General features: G+C 38.8%; 2 protein-coding genes across 2 annotated transcripts in view; both read left to right on the top strand.

Moving 5' to 3' along the window:
• Nucleotides 1-299: 299 nt before the first annotated feature.
• Nucleotides 300-15,663, top strand: ATXN3 (ataxin 3). The gene is made up of 11 exons (XM_032112988.1): nucleotides 300-396; nucleotides 3,872-4,036; nucleotides 4,548-4,592; nucleotides 5,884-5,969; nucleotides 6,350-6,416; nucleotides 8,794-8,881; nucleotides 9,131-9,263; nucleotides 10,316-10,491; nucleotides 10,928-11,051; nucleotides 11,755-11,843; nucleotides 12,474-15,663. The coding sequence occupies exons 1-11, from the start codon at nucleotides 373-375 to the stop codon at nucleotides 12,566-12,568; spliced, it is 1,092 nt and encodes a 363-aa protein (XP_031968879.1). The 5' UTR covers nucleotides 300-372; the 3' UTR covers nucleotides 12,569-15,663.
• A 3,999-nt stretch (nucleotides 15,664-19,662) lies between these two features.
• The window catches only part of TRIP11 (thyroid hormone receptor interactor 11), a 29,332-nt gene continuing 28,047 nt past the window's right edge, over nucleotides 19,663-20,947 (top strand). The window contains exon 1 of the mRNA XM_032112987.1: nucleotides 19,663-20,128. Within this exon, the coding sequence (XP_031968878.1) occupies nucleotides 19,990-20,128 (139 nt within the window). The 5' untranslated portion in view covers nucleotides 19,663-19,989. The remainder of the gene's footprint in view (nucleotides 20,129-20,947) is intronic.

A 20,947-nucleotide genomic window follows, 5' to 3' on the forward strand; every position in this document is an offset into this window, starting at 1 on the left:
TTTATTGAAACTGGGTAAGTTTCTTTTTGTATTTCCTCTGTAGGCTTGGTACTGTGGCTCTGTGAGCAGAGCAGGAAGGTGTAAGGGGCAGGCGGCCGGTGAGCGCACGGCAGGAGCGGGCGCTGCTCAGCGCGGTGCCGGAGAGCCGGGCCTGGGGCCGCTGCGGAGCAGGCGCCGCGTGCGCTCCCTGCGGGCACGGCCGCCGCCGCGCGGGGGCGCTCGCGGCCAGCGGCGGGTCAGCGCGCCGGCCTCCTCCCCAGCAGGGGGCGCCAGCGCGGCAGCGGGGCCTGCCCTGAGCCGCGGGGGGGCGACGGGCGCTGCGATTGGCCGGACCGGTCACGTGGGGCGGGGGCTGCGGCCGCCACAGTAAACATGGAGTCAATCTTCCACGAGCGGGTGAGTGAGGGAGCGAGTGAGGGCCGGCCGGGTCCCGCCGCCCGCCCTGCTGCCCGCCCGCCTTCGGTACAGCGCTGTCGGTTGTGGCCGTCCGGGCCGCTGAGACGGGGGAGGCGTGCGAGCTTTATCTGAGGAGCTGCCAGGGCGGTGGCTGGGCCTCCCGTCCCCGCGCTGACCGTGGGGCAGCCCCCGGGGTGCGCTCGGGCTGTGTCGGACCGCGCCGCGCGGCCCCTCCCGGGCATCCGTCCAGCCTGAGGGAGAGCCAGGGCCCTCGCGCGACGGTGTCGGTGCTTATGGCCCGTCCCAGCTGGATTGTGCCAGCCTTGCAGGAAAAGGAGAGTCAGGGCTGAGCCTCGGTGTCCGCTTCGGCATGGGTACTGTGTTCTGGGGACTGCAGAAACAGATTCCACGTGTGGGGAGGTGTAGGCTGCAGCTACTTACGTTTTTTAAGAGAGAGCACGCATAGCTGAGAAATGAGTTTGAGGATAAGCAGCGGCAGGCAGGGCTGGTCCTATGCTCTCAGACCTATCTCTTCACCGAGCTTGGTTGGGGTCGTGTAATGAGTAGGGAGTGGGAGACCTGCCAAAGAAATCTCAGTTCGTAAACTATGCTTCTGTGTGCCGAGCAGTATTTCCTGGTTTGGAGGACAAATGCTTCTGTGAACTGCTGTGATTTATCCAGGTTCCCAAATATGACATACTTCTGTTTCAATGTTGTTCAAATTATAATTGGCTTTTTTTCTTGTATTTTGCCAACGTCTCTTCAACTTTATTGTGTTAATCTTAACACTAGTTCTGTTACTTTGTTTTGATGTGTGGGATTGGTTTCCTTAAGAAATCAAGTAAGATAGCTGTGTACCGTCCTTAAAAAAAATTATAAAAATTGTTCTGAAATCCATAAAATCTGGGGAGCGTTCTTTCTGAGTAGGTTTGGGTTACAAAATTTGGCAAGTGTTGTGATGTTAAGTAGCTGCTGTTCAGAGGGTGAGTGTTGGATTTCAGTCATGATGGCCTCTGTTTCAGTGACCTTTGGTCTAGGTTTGAATATAGTTTAACAAAATGCAGTCTTTTCGTACGTGGCCTAGCCTATTGCAGTATGAAATAACGTCTTTATTACTAAGTTGCTTTCTAGTTTAATAACAAAACTGCTGAAATTGAAGTGACAAAGCATAATACATTCAAAGATAGAAGGTGATGGTAATTTGTAGTTGCTACGCATTCTGGGGAAGGGGGAGTTGGCAGTCTCTCACGTGAAACATACGTGCTCCCTGGTGAGTTAGTTACACAGTTAAAAAGTTGCACCTGAATGTATTTTAAGTTGGAAGACCAAATATTTTTATTCTGTTATTATTTTAAGGAAAATCTAACTGAATCTCTGTCTTTTTGTCTTAAGGAGTATTTTTTCCCCCATCAAGTGCTGTCAAAATATTTTGAAGTGCTGCATGTTGCTGTGTCTGCACACCCCAGTTGTTTTGATAAAAAGACATGAGAAACATGGTATTTATAAAGAAAATTTAATAAAACCAAGCAATTTTTAGAGAGAAATGACAGTTGCAGAAAGTAGGATTTAAGGATGGATGGGGCTTCAGGAGTCCCTGTCTTAGAAGTTTGTCCTTTCCTTGATAAGATACAGATGAGTGAAAACACTGAAAGCAGGGCAGCAGTTTATGTCAGGAGAGGTTTTAATGAGGGGATTTCAGGTTATGGAAAAGAGGCAATATTCTCTGCAGAAAACAATGGAAGTTCATGTCAGTTAAAAACTGTAGGATCTGTTTTCTGCATTTGGCACTTAATGTGTATAGCTTTTACATATGAAAATTAAGATTTATTAATTTCAGATAATACTGTACAGATACAGAAAGGTCCTTTTCGTGAAATTAAGATGTAACCCTGTAATACAACTAATTTTCAGAAGTATTTTAGTATCCCTCTGTTTCTAAACCGGTTTCATATAATTCTGATGGGGAAACTTGTGATTGTTGAGCAGGTTCTTCTGTTACAGTTTTGTCATATGACCAGCAGTAAGGATGTGGTCCCAGAGGGACAGAAGCTGGTGTCTAGTCTTGAGTTTCTTGTTGCAGGAAGGGCGTGAGCTGGAGGAGGTTTCTGGATTCCATTGAAGCCTGGCTGTACAGCCAGTGGAGCTTTAATAACTCTTTGCTCAGCTGAGTGATGAAACCATAGGAACGTTCTGGAGTAAAGGGAACTTTGGAGGTTTCTGCTGTGGGGAGATCATGGGAGAGTTCTACATATGATTTGTATGATGCTTTTATGGAATTTTAAAGAATATTGCTCAAAAGCATACTCTTGTATTCTTAGTTTCTGTGGGTCTGGTACAAGGGAGGGATGTTCTGTATTGTTCTTGAGGGGTTTTATTTTTAACAAAGAGCATGTATAGTAGAGTTCTTAGTGTAAATAAAAATGAAGACTGATTAAAACAAAAGAGAAAAGCAAGATTTTAAAATTTATGTTGCTTGTCTTGCACCTGGAGTTATTTGTTTAAAAAGGATTGCTTTTCATAGGAAACTGCTTTGGTTGGTTTATGTTGTGAGGTTTATTTAATGAGGCGGTATTTTATCTCTCATATGAAAATTACAGAGCCTGACATGCATTCATTCAGATTAGAGATTTTTTAAATTTGCACTCCAAAATCATGACTGACATCGTTATTTAGCTCTTTTAAAATTTGTGCTGGTGTTCTAAAAATGTTACACTATACTTCTATTATCTGTAGTATGCTGGACATGTAACAAATTATCTGAAATGGTTTTTATTTAAATGGTCTATCAATAAAAAAATATTTTCATTGTTTAATATGCTGAATTTAATTATTTTTTTCTTGTTTCCCCATCATTGTTTTCAAGATTTTCAAACTAGTGGTATGAGCTTATTTTATCTACTTCCTATATGTAAATTTCATGTGGAAAAGGAGCTTTACTGCTCCTTCAGCTGCTAATCACTTTGCCAACAATAAGATGGAGAGCGGATTGTCAATAGCCACATCCAGAAGGGAAGAAAAGTTAAAAAATAATGAGAGTGTCTGTTACAGAACATGCTTGCTACTAGGAAGTAGATATCTAAACTGTTTGATTTTCATGTATTGATGATTTGAAGAAGATAGAATCCATTGTTCTGATGGTTGCAGAATCTCTGTATGATTTTTTGGGTCACTGGCAATTTTTATGGTGTTTTCAAAAACAATTTTTACATGAAATTTATTTCCTTTGAGGAAATAAAGTAGTATGCATGTTAGGTTTTTTCCCTTCAAGTGGATGGGAGGGTTGTATTCTATAGCTTGCAGTGTAATGCATTGAAAGAATATATGGTATTCTGCATGAGGGGGGGGGGGGGGCAGGAAATTTGCCAGAATGAAATGGCTGAGTCATTTTACAGAGTTTACATTAACCTGATTTTCTTCTCTTTTTTCCCCCTTTTTTTTTTCTTATCATTGATATTTTTTTCTCTTTCACAATTAGCAAGAGGGCTCATTGTGTGCTCAACATTGTCTGAATAATTTGCTGCAAGGAGAATACTTTAGTCCTGTTGAGTTATCCTCTATTGCACAGCAGTTGGATGAGGAAGAAAGGATGAGAATGGCAGAGGGAGGAGTATCTAGTGAAGAATACAGAACATTTTTACAGGTAAAATCATCTTCATTTGAGGTTGCTTGATATTTGCCTGAAATGTAATATTGTCTGGCACAGACCTGCTAGTCTTGTGTAGCTAGACAAGGTTAATTTTCTAGTGCTAAAGCTTTTTAGATTTATAGGCCTTTTCATTCATGCATCTTGGATGTGTCATTTTCAAGTGTTACTAGTACAGCTTTACAATAATTCAACAAAAAGCTACATTACCTTCATCTTACAAGTAGGAAGATCAGGCATGATCAGGAGGATCAGTATCAGTAAGCCACTGTCAGACAGGAACAGAAATTCCCATGTCTGTCTGCCCTTTAAGCACTGAACATCTCTAAAGGTTTGAGTTTTAAATTAACATGCCTATTTTGGGCATTGTAATCAGCCTTACAGACAAGGACATAAGTTGTTGCTTTAAGAATCTGCAGTTATGTTTATTTTCAAAATTCAATTATTTTTGACCTTTTATGCTTACACCATTTTTCCCTTTTCTCCCTCCCAACCTCACTTCAAGCAGCAGCCTTCTGTAAATATGGATGATAGTGGATTCTTCTCAATTCAAGTAAGCATAGCTCTCCTCTGACATCATTTCCTGTTTATGCAATATATGTTCTCCTCTATAATTTAAATGGCATTGAGCTTTTTCATCTAGTTACCAGTTTATGGGCTTAATGGGATTAAGTGCTGGACTTCCAAGTGTTCAGTGTTTTCCATTAAGAGCAGTGACTTGCAGTTCTTCAGTTCATGGGCCCTCAAACACATAGGAGAAGCATGGATTCCAGAACTGTGAAATGACATCTGCTGGCAATAAGCTTGACTTCTAAGCTGTTTCTTATGGGCACTTCAGGTGTAGACCTTGGTTCCTACAGACTGCAGTTTAAAAAGCAGAATTCAGATTGCTTTCTCAAGTTAGAGACTGGAAGGCCCTTGGCAATGCTTACAGGGTTATCACAGTGATCTGCAGATTTTTCTTAGGTTTTTTGATTTTGTTTTTTTAGGGCTGTAGGGGTAAAGTAATTAATAATAAATACTTAAACCAAAACAACAACAAAAAAAGCTTTGAACACCAAATTGGGGCTTGTGTCTAGATTAGAGCTCTAGGCATCTTTGGCTGTCTCCCAAGCTTTCAGTGGTGCTTGCCGATGCTCCAGACTTCTTCAAGAGCCTCTCTTCATTATGGCAGACTAGGCTGTTTTTCTATTTAGCAAGAAACCATTAACAGTTTGGCTTTCTTTCTATCACTGATTGGGCTGCTTCAGTAGCTGAAAAAATGCTTCCTTGTTCTACTGCTTTGTCCTGTCATTGCTTTGCCATTTGCTGCGCAGTTGGCATGCTGAAAGGAAGTTGAATTGTTAACTTAAAAATTCTTACAGTGTTATTTTGTGTAGCTTTAAACAGTTTTTGTAAAAGAGTTGGTGCTCAGATCAATAAACTGATCCTGTGATAATCCAGTGGTACAAAATTTCCAATAGTTACTGTGAAGAAAGATTGAGATTGTATGGGGCGGAAGGAAAGTAAGGGCAGAGCAGTGCATTGCAAGTAGAGAGATGACAACTTAGGAAGTGTCTATGGAAGGTGAAATTACACCTTTGTTTGGGGGAGTAAACTCATTAACAAGGCTGAGTTAAATCTTAGTTTTGTTACTTCTCCTTAGGTAAGATGAGAGTGTTATGTTGCGTGTAGATTCGTGACAGCTGCATTTTGAGTAATGTGATTCCTAGGTTTCCTGGCAATGTTTTGAAATCTAAGTTTTATGAAAACAGTATAATTGTTTAGTGTAGCTAAGATGGTTGCATTGCTTGAATTTAGATTTGAACTAGTTTGACTCACGAAAAGTGTTATTTTTTTGACAGGTTATAAGCAATGCCTTGAAAGTGTGGGGTTTAGAACTAATCCTCTTCAACAGCCCAGAATATCAGAGACTTGGGATCGATCCTATGTAAGACTTTTAATCTATGATTTAAATAATGTTTCTTTAAAATTGCTGTTTCAAGCTGTGCTGCATTTTGATGTTTGTATTATCCCCTGACTTGGACTTTTTGTTTTGTTTTGGGGGTGCATGAGAACATCTGTCCTCTTTGCCTTCATGATATTTTAGTATCTGTGGCATCACAGGTATATGGAAATTTCAGTGATATTGACAACTTCCTAAATATTATAAAAGCAGTATGAGTATTCGGTAATGTAACATAAATGGTTGTATTACTGAAACTTTATTATTATATAAGTTCGAATTAGTGATAACATCTTAAACATTATTATGTACTCTGATTTTAGAGTATTTAATTTTATTTATACCTTTTGTTTTTCTTTTTACAGAAATGAAAAATCATTTATTTGTAATTATAAGGAACACTGGTTTACAGTTCGAAAGTTAGGAAAACAGGTGACACTGTCTTTTTTTATTTTAAAATTTACTTCAGAAATGGGTGTGGAAAAGTGGTTGCAAGTAGATTGTCCTTCCCTTTTGAAGCTTTTGCTGCAGTTTGGTTTAATAGTATCCCATATTTTTTAAAAAAAGTAAATGTTTGTTTTATTACAAAAATGCCAGGCAGGTCATTGTTAATGTTAGCCTGGGGAAAGATGGTAGTATCAATTCCCTTGTGAATCTGTCCTGTAGAGAGCTGCAGCTCTGGTAGAGTCTTATGTGACTTCTTAGACTACTTTTTTTTTTCTGCATGAAGTACTGAAGAAAAATTGTTTGAGGGGTGGGAGGGAGTAGGGAATCCTGAACAAGGATTGGGATCCCTACAGAATGCAAACTTATTTTAATACAATAAGTTACTGACATGGTAAAATAATTTTGTTTGTTTAAATAGGCAGTAGATATAAGGAAAAGTTCAAAGTTTTGATGGATAATAATGGATACTCAGAAGACTATCCATTAGAATGAGGGTTGGGAAAGTAGAATCACAACTTTGTAGTATTATATAAAACTTTGAAACAATTGTATTCTGAGCAGGAAATAGTTATTAAAGGTAAGGGATGGCCATGTTAGTATGTGGTACCTATGTACCAACTCAGTTCATATCCATGTCCCTTACAGCACCAATGCAGTGTTTTATTTCAGTAGCCAGTCATTGTTCTGGATCATACTTCATAAGCTTTTATACAACATGAGCTGATTTGGTGTTTGGTTTTTTTTAGGGCTTTTTTTCATAGAAAACATTCATGGAAAACAGCTTTTAGATTCTGTAATAGTGGGACAGGGGTCTCTTTGCCCATTTGGTTCATTTTTGTAAGTTCTGGCTATTTATGTTGTCATCCAGATTTAAAAAAATAAAGAAAAATCACCCATGAATGAGAAAACTAAACTCTACTGTTCTGCTTTAGTTTAAAAGTATGGGTAATGTTTACAGACAATTTTTGTTTATTTGATATCAAAAAGGCTGGATTTTTTTTTTAAATTATGGAAGTGCTCCTTATTATACAATGGAACCGTGTTGGGTGGAATTTTATGAGAGAGCATTCTAACCCAAAGCATTCTAAGTTGGAGGGGAGATGTCTTTTGTCTTTTTGTATGTGTGGCCTGTAACCACATGAAGACAATACTAAGTTTCTGTTATCTAGAGGGTAATGAGAAGATTTGACAAAATAGGTGGACTTAGATTTATTTGACCTGCTTCTCTTCTGTTACAGTTAAAGCAAAATTAGTTTCACAAAACTTTCTCCTCCATAATGCCTTTTAAAAGTTGCCATAGTCTGTCCATCATATTTTTTACCCAACTTTTTATTTCTGTGTTTTTCTACACTGTTGGTCTTCTTACCCATTCCTAGTGGCAAAGAGTGTTTTTGGCAAATTGATTGCACGACAGGGTGGTAGATAGTAATTTATATTATTGTATGGGCCTGGCTGCAAGTGTATGGGTGCATATATGGAGGTTTGGGTAGATTAGTGCATTTCTGTGAGGATGGAGATAGAATTCTCCTTCTTCTATCTCAAATGGTGCTTCCTGGTTAAAAATGGACAATATTGAATGAGGAGGTCTAAAAAAAAGTTCTTCAGTTTCATTGATATATATGGGGGTTTAAGGGTGGAATATTTTGTTTCACATTGAATGTATTTTCTCTCTAGAAGTTTTATGTAAGTATAATACTGTTTCTCTCTTAGAAGTATTATAAATTACTAGTTATGGTCTTTGGGGAACTAGAAATGAGTTGTGTATGTTTATATGAAGTGTCCCTTCTTGTAATATAGTGCTGTACTCTCAGCGTATTAAATTTGAGTAAATTTTTCTTCATTTTTAAGTTTAAAAATTATCTGAGAGAAGGGTAAACGCTAGTTTTCAGCTTCACCTGCTATTAAAGGTGGAATGTTCAATGAAAGTATTTAATGGAAGTAATGTCTATTTCCTGTATCTATTAATTTCTTAACACACAGCATTAACTGATGATGGGTTTCTTGCTTCATTAGTTTCAGGTTTAAAACTAGGATTAATCAGAATTTTAGAATGATGTCTGAAATAAATCAAAATACAATGGTTAAGGATTATCTGTTTTACTGTGTTTCCCTGGTACCAGTATTCAGTAATGGGAGAGAGCATGTGGTAATTTCCACACTTCAGATGTCCTGTTAGAGTATTTGAAGGGTAACCTTTACCAGTATAGGTATTATGCTTCAAAAAACTTTTATTTGGTAATTTATTTTAATAGATTTATTTGGATATTCCATAATAGAAAATTACCACAATGTACAGGAATGGATTACTGAGTAGTCTTCATGCTAATTTGTTCTCTCAACCTTCTTTTTTTCTTAATTACAGTGGTTTAACTTGAACTCTCTCTTGATGGGTCCAGAACTAATATCAGATACATATCTTGCGCTTTTCTTGGCTCAATTACAACAGGAAGGTAATAGTAACTTGCAGATGTTAAATCTCATTAATTAAAAGTAGGTAATAACCATTATTTCTTAGAACTTACGTATTCAGTTAACTACCCTTAGTTTTATGATTGAAATAGTGAAATAACCCAACTCCTTATAATGAAAGGTGGAGTCTTACATCTTAAGTTGCACATGATTGTATTCCATATAGTGTGCATTTTAGAGTGTTTATATCTGCACTTTAGTGCTGTAGACTTATGATTTCTTTTTCTCAGGTTATTCCATATTTGTAGTAAAAGGTGACCTGCCAGACTGTGAGGCTGATCAGCTACTGCAGATGATTCGGGTACAGCAGATGCAGCGACCAAAACTGATTGGAGAAGAGGCAGCACAGTCAAGAGATCAGAGGTAAATAAAGATTTTATTTTGATAATGTTCCGTGTGATTGATTTGCAATTTGGAAGTAATAAGAAGTACATTTAGTTCAATGTTTACTGCTGTTGCACACAGTAAAAGCAAGCTGATTGGCAACAAATGGTGTATTTTTAAGTGGGTAAAAGCTGCCTTAATAAGGATTCCAGTCTTTCCATTGAGTCTAATGTGCATAAGCATATTATACTGCAGATTTTTGACTCGGAGAGGAAAATGGGTTAGCATATCTGATAAACTACTGTTAATAGTAATTATTCTATAATTCAGACTGGTTTGTGCATTCCGTCATAAGTAGAAAAGAATGAGAAACTGATCTCTGATTTCCACATCATATAAATCATTCAGCCTTCTCTTTTGGAATAATTTTGCTGTAACATTGTGGTGCTGCTCATTTTTGGTGCATTCTGCTAATACAAAACATCGTTGAAAGCATAGAAAGTACTACTTCTGCAATGATTTCATTGAAGTTGCATAGCGAACAAATTGCATACTGATAAAAAGGCTTAAGGCTTCTCAGAGGAATTCATTATTTTTCCGCTTTGTAAAGTTAAACTGATGTTGTAAATCGGTGGAATGATTGGCAGTAACATAGAAAGTGTGTACAGTTTACATGGGTTGCTTTTGTGTGGTCTTCCAGGCCTCCTGAGAAGGAGACCATATGCACCATTTTCTGCTGGTATAACTGTTTCAATAGCAGTAGGTTTGAATAACATGTATCATGGCTTTTTGTGGGCTTATAATTTTTGATGATTTACTATCTAACAGCTTCTTGTCACCATGTGCGTTGTTTTAGAGTGCAGTATGTGGCAAATATATGTTAAGGTTGCACTGCAGTTGCTTGCAGCCCTTTTTGTGCTTTTTCATTTTTCAGGAAAATATTTGTTTATATAACAGACTTTCACAGGAGAAATATTTTTTCCAAACTTAAACCTAGAGTTAAATCAGCAGAACATACTAATTTTAAACCTCATGATAAAACCTAATGTGATTTCTGTCTGAATTTTGCGATGAATGTATGGATTTCACAGGCTACCCAGAAGTGATGTGGACCAAGGAATAGAAGTTAACCATCCCTTTGATGGAACAGGCATGTTAGACGAAGATGAAGAGAATTTTCAGAGAGCCCTAGCTCTAAGTAGGCAGGAAATTGATATGGAGGATGAAGAAGCTGATCTTCGCAGAGCCATTCAGCTCAGCATGCAAGGTGCAGTGCTCATCTAAATTTCTTACAGTTGCTTGTGTTGCTTATGCTTTAAGCAACTACTGGAATCAGTTTGTCAGGCACTCTTTCCAGCATGCGTCAAGCTCTCTGGAAAGACTGGTTTTAGGCATGGAAGGACAATCCAGAATTGCCTGTAGCCATCTCCCTTCTGCCTTTTGAAAAGTTGTAACTTACATGTTGGCATTGATTATTAGGAAAGAAGAATGAATTGGCAAAGGGTGGCAGGAGGAAAGGGAAACAGTTCTAAGGTGAGAAGGAAAGAGAGTATCAGGCAAAGTTAAAAGTTACTCTAGGTGCTTAGCTCTCCAACAAGTCTCTTTCTTCTTCTCCTCAAGTTTGAAGACATTTTTTAAGCTGTATTTAATTTACTAACTTCATTTTACTATAATTAGTAGGATATGGCATGTTCTGGTTTTAGGTAGCCGTCGAAGTGAGCTCTCAGGCTCATTACCACAGAATGTTCCTCAGTCGTCGCACAGCAGTCAGACAGACTCCCTTTCCTCAGAAGAACTGCGAAGGAGAAGACAAGCATATTTTGAAAAGTAAAGTAGCTGATAGAAAACTGCATGTGGAAGTACATGTTGTATTTTTCAGTGCTTTTTGGGGTGTGAATGGGTTTCTTACTAAGGTCCAGCACACCTTTTCTGTCTTAACATGATTTCCTAACATAATAATGCAGTAGTCTTGCTGCTACTGGAAGTCTTGTGAGGAAAGAAAACAAAACATACATTATAGAAGTATTTTAAATGAAATCCTGTAAATTTCTGCAATTACCTTCCCAACAAGAAGTATTATTTCTCTAAGACTTTGCTTCTGGTAGTGATGCTTCTCATGTGCATCACACAAAAGCATTGTACGTATTTTATGTTGCTGTTCCGGTGTACCTTCTTAATACATAGTTGGGTTATTGTAGTTTTTCCTGATCTCGGTCTTACAGTAATGGAGGAAATAAAGACCAGGGAGAAATGGTATGGATGGGAGGAGTTAGACCTGGCATGATAGGATAAGAATGCAGAGCTTCCAAATCCTGGGAAAATAGTCATGTGGCTTGGAGTGTAATACTGGGAAGATAGGTGTCTGAAGGTTAGCAGGGTGAAATGATGAAAGAGATTTTGGGCACAGGGGTGTTACTGTACCAAACAGCTTCTACTTCTGACTCTTGGCCTTCCTTGCAATGAAATGAACTCGATTCAAGTCTCATACTGATGTTAATCTTATTCTCTTATAAATTTATAACACTTTCAGACAGCAACAACAGCTACAGCGGCAAGATCAGACCCCAAACCTACAGGATAAGGCAACTGTCAGCTCAAGCACTCCAGAAGCTGGCCCAGGTATTGTTTTTTAAACTTACATCCAACGCTGAAATGTGTCCTTTTTATCTTTGTATTGTTTCTTAATTTTCCTTGTCTGCCTACTTTGTCACTTCAGCAGCCACTCCAACTGCATATCACAGCTGTTACTGTACTGGCAGTGAAGGAAAGGATCACTTTCCTGAAAAGCCTGTTTCCCTTTGAATGGCAATATTCTGTTTCAAAGTGAAGAGCATTGCTAGCAGACCACTTGAGTTCTAGCTTTGCTTTTTGTTGTTTTGTTTGTCTTGAGCATTACAAATTGGAATCTTTGATGGTATTTGTGCCAACTATGTGTTTTCTAAATTACTTTTAAAGTTGTATGACAACTTGGAGTAATATCTGACAAAATTATTGGAACCAGTTTTCAGAAGAACATGTGTAGACCTTACCAGTGTTAGGTATTGATGATCCAAAATTGGTGTGTATGGTTGCAAACTGCCTTTTGTCAGTAAAAAACTATTTGCAAAATGTTCAGTGATTATAATAACAAAGCCAGTTTTGTGGGTGGGGTGGGAAAAGGGGGGTGTGGACAAAAGAAACAACAAAAACATTTAACTGAGATTAAGAACTGTGAATTTATTACAGCTTGTATGCATTTATTGTCTTTAGGAGGTGATATGAGCGAAGAAGACATGCTTCAAGCAGCCATGAATATGTCTCTGGAGTCTGTTAGAAACCACTTGAATTCAGAAGAGGAGAAATAACATCATTATTCCCCTCGTATTGTCAAAATGCTAAGTCTCCATTAAAATTCTACTGTGTGAATGTTGCACAAACAGGGTTCATTTCAGAGTTCTGGAAGCAGGAATGAAAGGGGGGCTGCTGGAGGTCAGTTTAGAGAGGGTCTGCAAATACAAAAAAGATTGCACTAATTTAGAGAACTGTAGCACTCCTACTACAAAACATCTGCTCACAAGAGTAGTGTTGTTAAAATTAATAGAACTGTTCACACAAACAAAATTAGACAAGGGTAGCAGCTGTAACTTGCATTTAAAAAACAAGTTTAAATTGTTTTGAAGAATTCTATAGAAGATACAAATGATGCTGAAAACAGCATCAACTGATTTTCTTCAGTACTAATGGAAAAACAGATACGAGTAGTAAGTTATGCGCATAAATTCTTTTTAATAGATCACTCTAAAATGGGGAGAGTAATTAAGTTCCATTCATCTTAAATTATTTATCTTGTGATTGTTTATTATTAATGACTTAATGTCAACTTTTTGATCCTGCTGTCCACTTCTGAAATGATCCATTCTGCAGGAGAAACAAGAATCCCTAAATTTAATGCTTTTCAATTCAAGACAAAATTTTCAGTGTATTGTTGATTATCATGTTATTCCTGAGTCTTTCAGTGATTTCTGACTTTTTAACAGTTTTTGGTTTTAATTCCAATTGTAAAATTTTAGGTTCATGTTTAACATACTGCCTTTTAGCAGATAACTTGCCTTATTTGGCTTGGGGTTTTTTGTAGTTCTTGTTTGTTTTTAATTATTGTATTCTTACGTTCTTTCTTGTTAAGCCACTGTATTTTTACTACAAAAGCAGCATATACTCAATTGGGTTGAACAGGTTTTCTTTTCTACCTCTTCCAGAGTCTTTTCCTCTTCAAGCTCAACCCTTCATTCTAGCCTTTCAGTATGAAAGAGCTGTAACGGAGTCTAGGAGAAAGTAGGAGGGGATTTAGGTGCCATAAAGTCAGTGCCACACACGAGGTGCATTCCTGCAGTCTGAAATGACCCCTGTGCAAGTAGCTCTTTTAAGAATGAATATTTATGCCTGTGTGGATGTTCTTTCTGAAATGCTTTCTATGAGTGTCTGTCAGAATGTTGCAGTTTTTTCAGGAATGGCCTTTATTCACGCACCTTAAAATTTTTTATCATGCTGTTTCTGATCCTGAGAAAAATTGGGAAGTGCAAAGTATGTGAGAGAGCTTATGGTATGGATTGTAAGACATTTGCTTTGATATCCAGGATGAATGTGTAACAGGGTGACCAAACCTGACTTTGAACTTCAGTGCAACAAAAGAGAGATGTTTCATTTTCCTAAATGGTGCTTGAAATACAAATTCTGTTTACATATAAATTATATGGAAATATGTTGTAGATAGAGTATATAAGCTGTAGTCCAGTTAAAGCATTAACAGTTAGCACAGGCATTCTAAGAATCTTTCAAAAATAACCCCAAATTTCTTTATCAAAATACTTCGAAGTTACATCTTTGCACAACAGTAACATTTAATTAAAATTAGTAGGAAATTAATGGTAGTTAGATGGAAATACACATTCAGCATCAAGTAGTACTGTACATGAAAGGGCTCTTACCTCTCAGTAAAGATTTGTTTACAGCAATGGTTTCCTGATCGCTTAGGATATTATTATATCATACATAATTGGGCTAAATTTTGGTTTTCTTATCTGTGTGCTGGATTTTCACCAATGTCACCAGAACCACTGGTTTGTGTTACACAATATGGATTATGACATGAGACAGCACTACTTTTTAAAAACTGCATTTTGTCTTTTTCAAATAATAGTCATGCACATTATAATTATTTGTAATGTGTTAAATTAATGTAGCTGAAAAGTGACTTTAAAAGTCCATCTGTGTGTGTGCCATTTTGAAATGCTATACTTTTCAGGATGTGATTTTCTGCTTTCAGTTTGAAATTTCTATGAAACTGAAATGAAGAAAGGTGTCTAAAGCACTAATTTTTTTTTTTTTTTCTCATCTGTCAATTAACCACAGCTTAATTTTCCTTTTTTGGTTGTGCCATAAACTAATTCTGAAATAAGAGTCATTTTTATAAATAGGTGTAGACTGGCAATCTGATGCCAGTACTTGGAACTCAGACCTTTTATCCTCTATTATGAAAATATAATCAAAATGTATTATTTCTATAGCTCTAGCAGCCCTATATAAAAAAAAAAAATCTCAGCCCCTTAAATCTCATTGACTAACCCAGGCCAGCTACATGATTTTATAATCACTAAAACATGCAGGCTTGCTGTTGAACTTTCATGTCACATCAAAAGTCACTTACCATTAACCCAGCCAAGTCCACCACTAAATGTAATGGTCCTAAGCACCACAGCTACACCTCTTTTAAATAGCTCCAGGGAGGGAGGACTCAACCACTTGCCTGGGCAGCCTGTTCCAATGGTGGACAACCCTTTCAGTGAAGAAATACTTCCTGATGCCCAACCTGAACCTCCCCTGGTGCAAATTGAGGCCATTTCCTCTCATCTTGTCACTTGCTACCTGGGAGATGAGGCTGACACCCACCTCACTACAACCTCCTTTCAGGACTTGTAGGGAGTGACAGGGTCTCTATTTGAACTGTACCTAAGGAAAAGACTAATACTAGTTGCTGACAGTACATATTTTATAACCCAGGTCCCAGGTTCAAAATGTCTGGACCTGCCAAGACACTGTCAATAAAACACTGATGTCATTTTTTGGTGTGCATTCTTTCAGTGGTAAACAGTTCTCAATGTGGCTTAACTATGCTTCTAAGGTGTTTACTAATTTAGAGCATCCTCCTGGTGTTATCTACCCTGTCAAGCTGAAGGGTTGGGTTTTTTTCCATGTTACAGCTTTAGGCCAAAGTCCATTGTAAGGGAGCAGACATTGATTTTTTTTTTTGATTTTTAAAAATTTTTTTTAATTACAAAATTATATTCGAGGGAATTTCAGACTTCATTCATTCAACAGATTTTTACTGTTTTCCAGTGAATGGTCCATGTGACATAATTTATGGTTTTCTGCCAGTAGAAATCAAAGGAGCAGGGGGAGTGAGTGATACAAGAAATATCTTCCAAAATTACTGCTCTAAGTATAATTCTGCAAACTCCTTTCATGGTCTTACAGTGAGGGCAGGAGGAACAAGAGTTGTAATGCAGTCATGCTTGTATGCAGTTCTTGTTAGGCGCAGCAGGTACAAATATGAGCTGTTTAAATGCTTACATTTTTCTAGACTAGAAAACTAATCTGTTAGAAAACTAATCTAGAAACTAATCTGTTACAATTCTGGCATACTTTAACATTTGGTCTTCCTGTGCCCTTCAAAAAACTGCAGCAAATTTAAGTGTGATTTTCAGCTAAGGTACTCTTCTTACTTGTCATACTTTATTCCTTTGCAGACTACTTGAAAATAACCAGTACAAATTTAAATCTATGATGTGTTTTAATGTTGGACTATTGCTTCTATTACAAACTTACAGAATGGTAGGGGGGTTAAAATGGTTTCTGCGGGTATCTAGTAGACAAATATCATTTGCAAGCTGCTCTGTCTTCTACAAAATCGACAGGTTTTAAAGATGAACAAGAACATGTTACAGTTCTAAAATGTGAAATTTTCTAGAATTAATTATTGGTTCAAATAATGATGAAAACATAAAAATGGTGGCCTTTATACTGAAAAATACAGTATAGGGGAATGGGATCAGAGAACTAGAACTCTAGTTACAATACTTATAATACTTACAAAGAAGTATTATTTTGCAATTCGTGTTACCGGCACATCACTTTTAAAGGATTGAAATAAGAATCCAAGGAGAAGAAAAATTGATGTGGAAACTTTTTTTAAGGGCTTAGGTAGAAAATTATGTTGTTCGCTTGGTAAGCCATTACTGTCTTGCATAAAACAAACTTAAGTCCTGGAAAATCTTTTATTCACAAATCATTACAAAAAAGAAGGAAAAGAAGTCTAACAGGTAATATGTACATATCTATTCCATACACACAGAATCATTTGTTCAAGTGAGAATAATACTTACTACATTCAAACTGGCTTGGTCCAAATACTCAATTCTTCAATGTAGAATTAGTAGCTTTGTCTCGTATCCAGGTTTTCATCTTAAAAGCAGGAGTTCTTTTGCAATAAACTTTTCTAATCTTCATACACACATTTTGCCTTATTTACATTTCAGAGATGGAGGGAATGGTGTAGTATTTAACTTGCCGTAGTCACCTCCTTCCCCAGTTACAGTTCTTCAGACAGTTAGTATGTGTGACTTTTCAACTGCTTTTACCAAATCAAAATATTTATACATTATTTTCTTTGTTAAGAAAAATAATTATAACTACACTTTTCTTTTAATCTCCCCCCATCCTCAGTACAGGCACTGTGTGAATTCAGGACGGGACTTTTTTATAAGAGTTTGAACAAAGGGATGTAATATTTAAATGCCATTGTCCAAAAGCAAAATGAAAAAAAAACAAGGTAAAAACCTTGATCTTGTCTTTAAAGCATGTAAGCATTGATAAAATTTTATTTTTTGCTACATGAAAACCCCTGTGTACAAATCAGGGTAGAGTTAGGATTTTGTAAGGGAATAATTTTTTTCATCTCTTGCCTAATAGTTGTGTATTTTAGAAATCATTTTCAGTAATAGATTTTTTTGTCAAGACTGTTTTCATATCACATCTTTGGCTCTGGATTCCTGTATAATTTTTGTCTATTTTGTGTATATAAAGCATAGAATACTGAAAAGATTTTAAAAGGGAAAGCTGAAATGCTTTGTCATTGTTTTGACTGGAAAATGGCAGCACTGTTCGGTATTTTGAAAATGCTCTCCAAATAGGCATGAATATATATGGTTGTATTTGATATCACTTTTTTAAATAAATATGATTATAGCTTCTAATGTTTCTCTTGTGTTTGCACATGTGCTTTCCTGTATGTGCAGATTGGGCACAGAATCATCAAACATTGAAATCTCATCCCTGGTATCAGTGGGCTTTGCACCAGAGGTGTGTAGACATCAGCAGTGGGGTAGTTTTCCATTGCTGACATTTCATCATCTGATGTCTTTGCATCTGTTGATACTCCAAAAGTTGTGTAAAGAGGCTCCTGTTAAGGAAGGAAGTTGGTGCCAATTATAGTTATGTTACATCTTTAAAAATTGTATGCTTTGTAATTTTTAAAGTAAGATACAGTTTCCTCCCTTGCTGCCAGGATACTCACTCTTTTTGTGCATTGCTTTTGTAGCTTAGTCAAAACAGAGTATACTGGATGATTTGTGTGCCCTTATTAACAGTGGATGAAGTCAGACAGCTAAAAAAATTACTTGCAATGCTAAATAGTCAGTTTCTAGTTTTGCAGGAGTAGTAATTAAAAAGAGTGGACAAGAAGCCTTCTGTGCTACTTTATTGACTACATGCCTTACTTGGCATTATAAAATTACCTACAATAGAAGACATTTTTATCATCCCTAAATATTTTAAACATCTGCAGGATGTCCCTGGTCTTTGTTGAAAAAATGCTAGGAGAGTTTCCCATAAAGATTATTTAGCCCAACACTAAATGACACATCTTTACTGTCATGAGGACCCATATGGGTTTTGTTAAACCAATGATAAGGGGTCTTTTGAGCATTGTAAACTTTTCATCTCCATTAAACCCAATATTGCAAATTAATAATACTGATAAAGATTTATCTACATTCCATGCTATGTCACAGCACTAGTACTTCCTACAATTTTAATGCCTCTTTTTTTTCAGCCAGAAATGAATTTGAAGTGGTGTATGATTGGTTTTATTATGGATAATTGTTAGGGTGGCAAGTATGCCATTAAATCAATATACTAGTAAAATCAGGTATAAACCTGATAGACGAATTGTTCAGTGAAGAAGAGTGAGAACAATCTTTATTGGAGAACTTTTAACTTCTAAACTCCTGGACCATACACCATGGCCAGCCTTAGGGTTGCCTGTGAGTGACAGAGGACAGTAAAGCTAAAAGGTAATACAGTATTGCAGGCCAGCGATCAACCCTTCACCAAGGCTCTGCAAGATACTGTTTGGGAAGCAAGAAGCAGATTGTTCCCCATCTGGCTCGTTGTGTTTGCCAGCTTGTAACTCTAGAGCATGTGTTCTGTGCCTGCTGCATTCTCAGACCTCTAAAAATCTAAGATTTCACCTGTGAAATGCTCTCCTCAGCTTCATTTTGCCGTTGATGTGGTGCTTTAATTACGCATCTTTTTATGTAGTTGTCAATTTGAAACGGGCAATGAGCCAACTGCCCTGTATTTTATTCCCGGTATGCACATTTTTTTATAGCAGTATCAATTCTGACTGATACAAAACTGCTTTTTTTCTGCACAGTGCAGTACTCCTTGTAGTCCCAAATAATTTTAAATACCTCGCTTGATCAAAAAGAATTTTGAATTGGACCAGTGTTGGCGTTCTGGCTGGAAATCCAATCAAGAATCACAGAAGAGACCACAGTAGGTCATCTGGTCCAACCTCCCTGCTCAAGCAGGGTGATCCCAGAGCACATTGCACAGAATTCAGATGATTCCTGGATACCTCCAGTGAGGGAGACTGCACAGCCTCTCTGGGCAATCTGTTCCAGTGTGCAGTCACTGCACAGTAAACAAGTTCTTCCTGATATTCAGGTGGATCTTCCTGTGCAGCACTTTCTGCCCGTTGCACAAACGTTGTCCTGTTGCTGGGAACCACCGAGAAGAGCCTGATCCAGCCTCTTGGCACCTCTCCTTGAGACGCTGATAGACATCGACTAGGTCCCCTCTCAGTCGCCTCTTCCCTATCCACTCCATTTACATCCAAAGCAGCCGGAGTTTCAGGTCTTGTGTGTTTTGTGAGAACACATTCGAACACAAATCGTGTCTGTTCCCGTGCGCAGCACACTGCTTTGCTCATGGCCCGGCTCCCTCCCGCCGGGCGAGTGCCCGCTGATCACACAGCGCTCCGCGCCGCCGCGCCCCGCCCGCGGCTCCGCCACAATCCCGGCATCCTCTGCTTCCGCGGACACGCCATGTCCGCCTCCGAGGGGGCGCTCTAGCCCGGGCTGCCGCTCTCGATGGTGTTTGGGAGGGGTGTCATGGCTGCCGTTGAGGTGGCAGCGGCCGAAGCCGCCGGGAGGAGTCGCTGAGCCGGGACGAGACAAGACAAAACAAGCCGGGAGGAGCAGCTGAGCCGGGAGGATGCGCGCGGCGCTGGCGGAGGAGTTGCCGAGCCCGGTGTGCTGAGTCCGCAGCAGGAGCCGCGACCCGCTGTAGCCAGGAGAAGGGGAAGCGGAGGCGGCCCCTTGGCCCGCAGGAACCGGCTGCAGGGGCCGCCCGGCGGGGCCGAGCGAGGCCCGGAGCCCTCCGAGCCGCGATGGCGTCGTGGCTGGGCGGGCTGGGCTCGGGGCTGGGCCAGTCCCTGGGGCAAGTGGGCGACAGCCTGTCCTCGCTCACCGGGCAGATCTCCAGCTTCACCAAGGACATCCTTCTGGAAGGAGCGGAGGAAGTGGGCGGTAAGAGCGGCTGGGGACGGGCCTGGTTCCGCGAAGGAGCTCTTCCTCCGGCCGCCGGTCCCCTCCGGACCGACAGCGGCGGGGCTTGCGCTGCCCGCACTGGCCGGGAGGGAGCTGATCCCGGCTTGGTGCTTTTCTCGAATGCTGCTGGCTTTGCTGCCTTTGTTTTTATTCTGCTCTTGTGATCTCAGGATCTGGAGAATACACAAATATATTCCCGGGCTCTAATAGCAAACGTGAACCTATTTTAGGCTTATTATTCAGAAGTTTCTGAATTGCGTGAAGTGTTATGTTGCTCCGGAATGACAGCACTCAAACAACACTCTTTCTCCTTTCTGTTTGCTTAGTTTATCTAAACTCTCAGTTAATTAGCTGCTTTTACACTGGTTCCATAAAACTGCAGAGTTGTAGTACAGAGGTTGTTTTGCTGCTGGTGTGATCTAAGTCTGACGTGTCACACAGGCAAAGGTTCAGTGTTTGTCATGTTTTTGTTTATATTTCCGTTGGGCCCAGAGAAACCTGTCGAGTTCTACAATTCCCTTACAGCCAAGTAGGAAAATATGGCCCTTGCTTTATAAGGATTAGAGGCTAGAACGATTTATCTTTAAAACAGAAAGTTAGAACAAAAAAGTCAGAGACATCAGAGTAAGATTTTCTATAAACCAATAGTAAATCTATTCTAGAATATAATATTTTCTTCATATTTTTAATAATGACTTCTTGTTACAAATTTTTGAAAAAACTTTAGTAAAGCAGTTGTATAATGTGATAATAAGTATCAATAGATTAATATCCCTAGTATTGTTTACGATCTTGTAA

The sequence above is a fragment of the Corvus moneduloides genome, chromosome 6, assembly GCF_009650955.1.
Source record: "Corvus moneduloides isolate bCorMon1 chromosome 6, bCorMon1.pri, whole genome shotgun sequence".
In the NCBI taxonomy this organism is placed as follows: domain Eukaryota; kingdom Metazoa; phylum Chordata; class Aves; order Passeriformes; family Corvidae; genus Corvus; species Corvus moneduloides.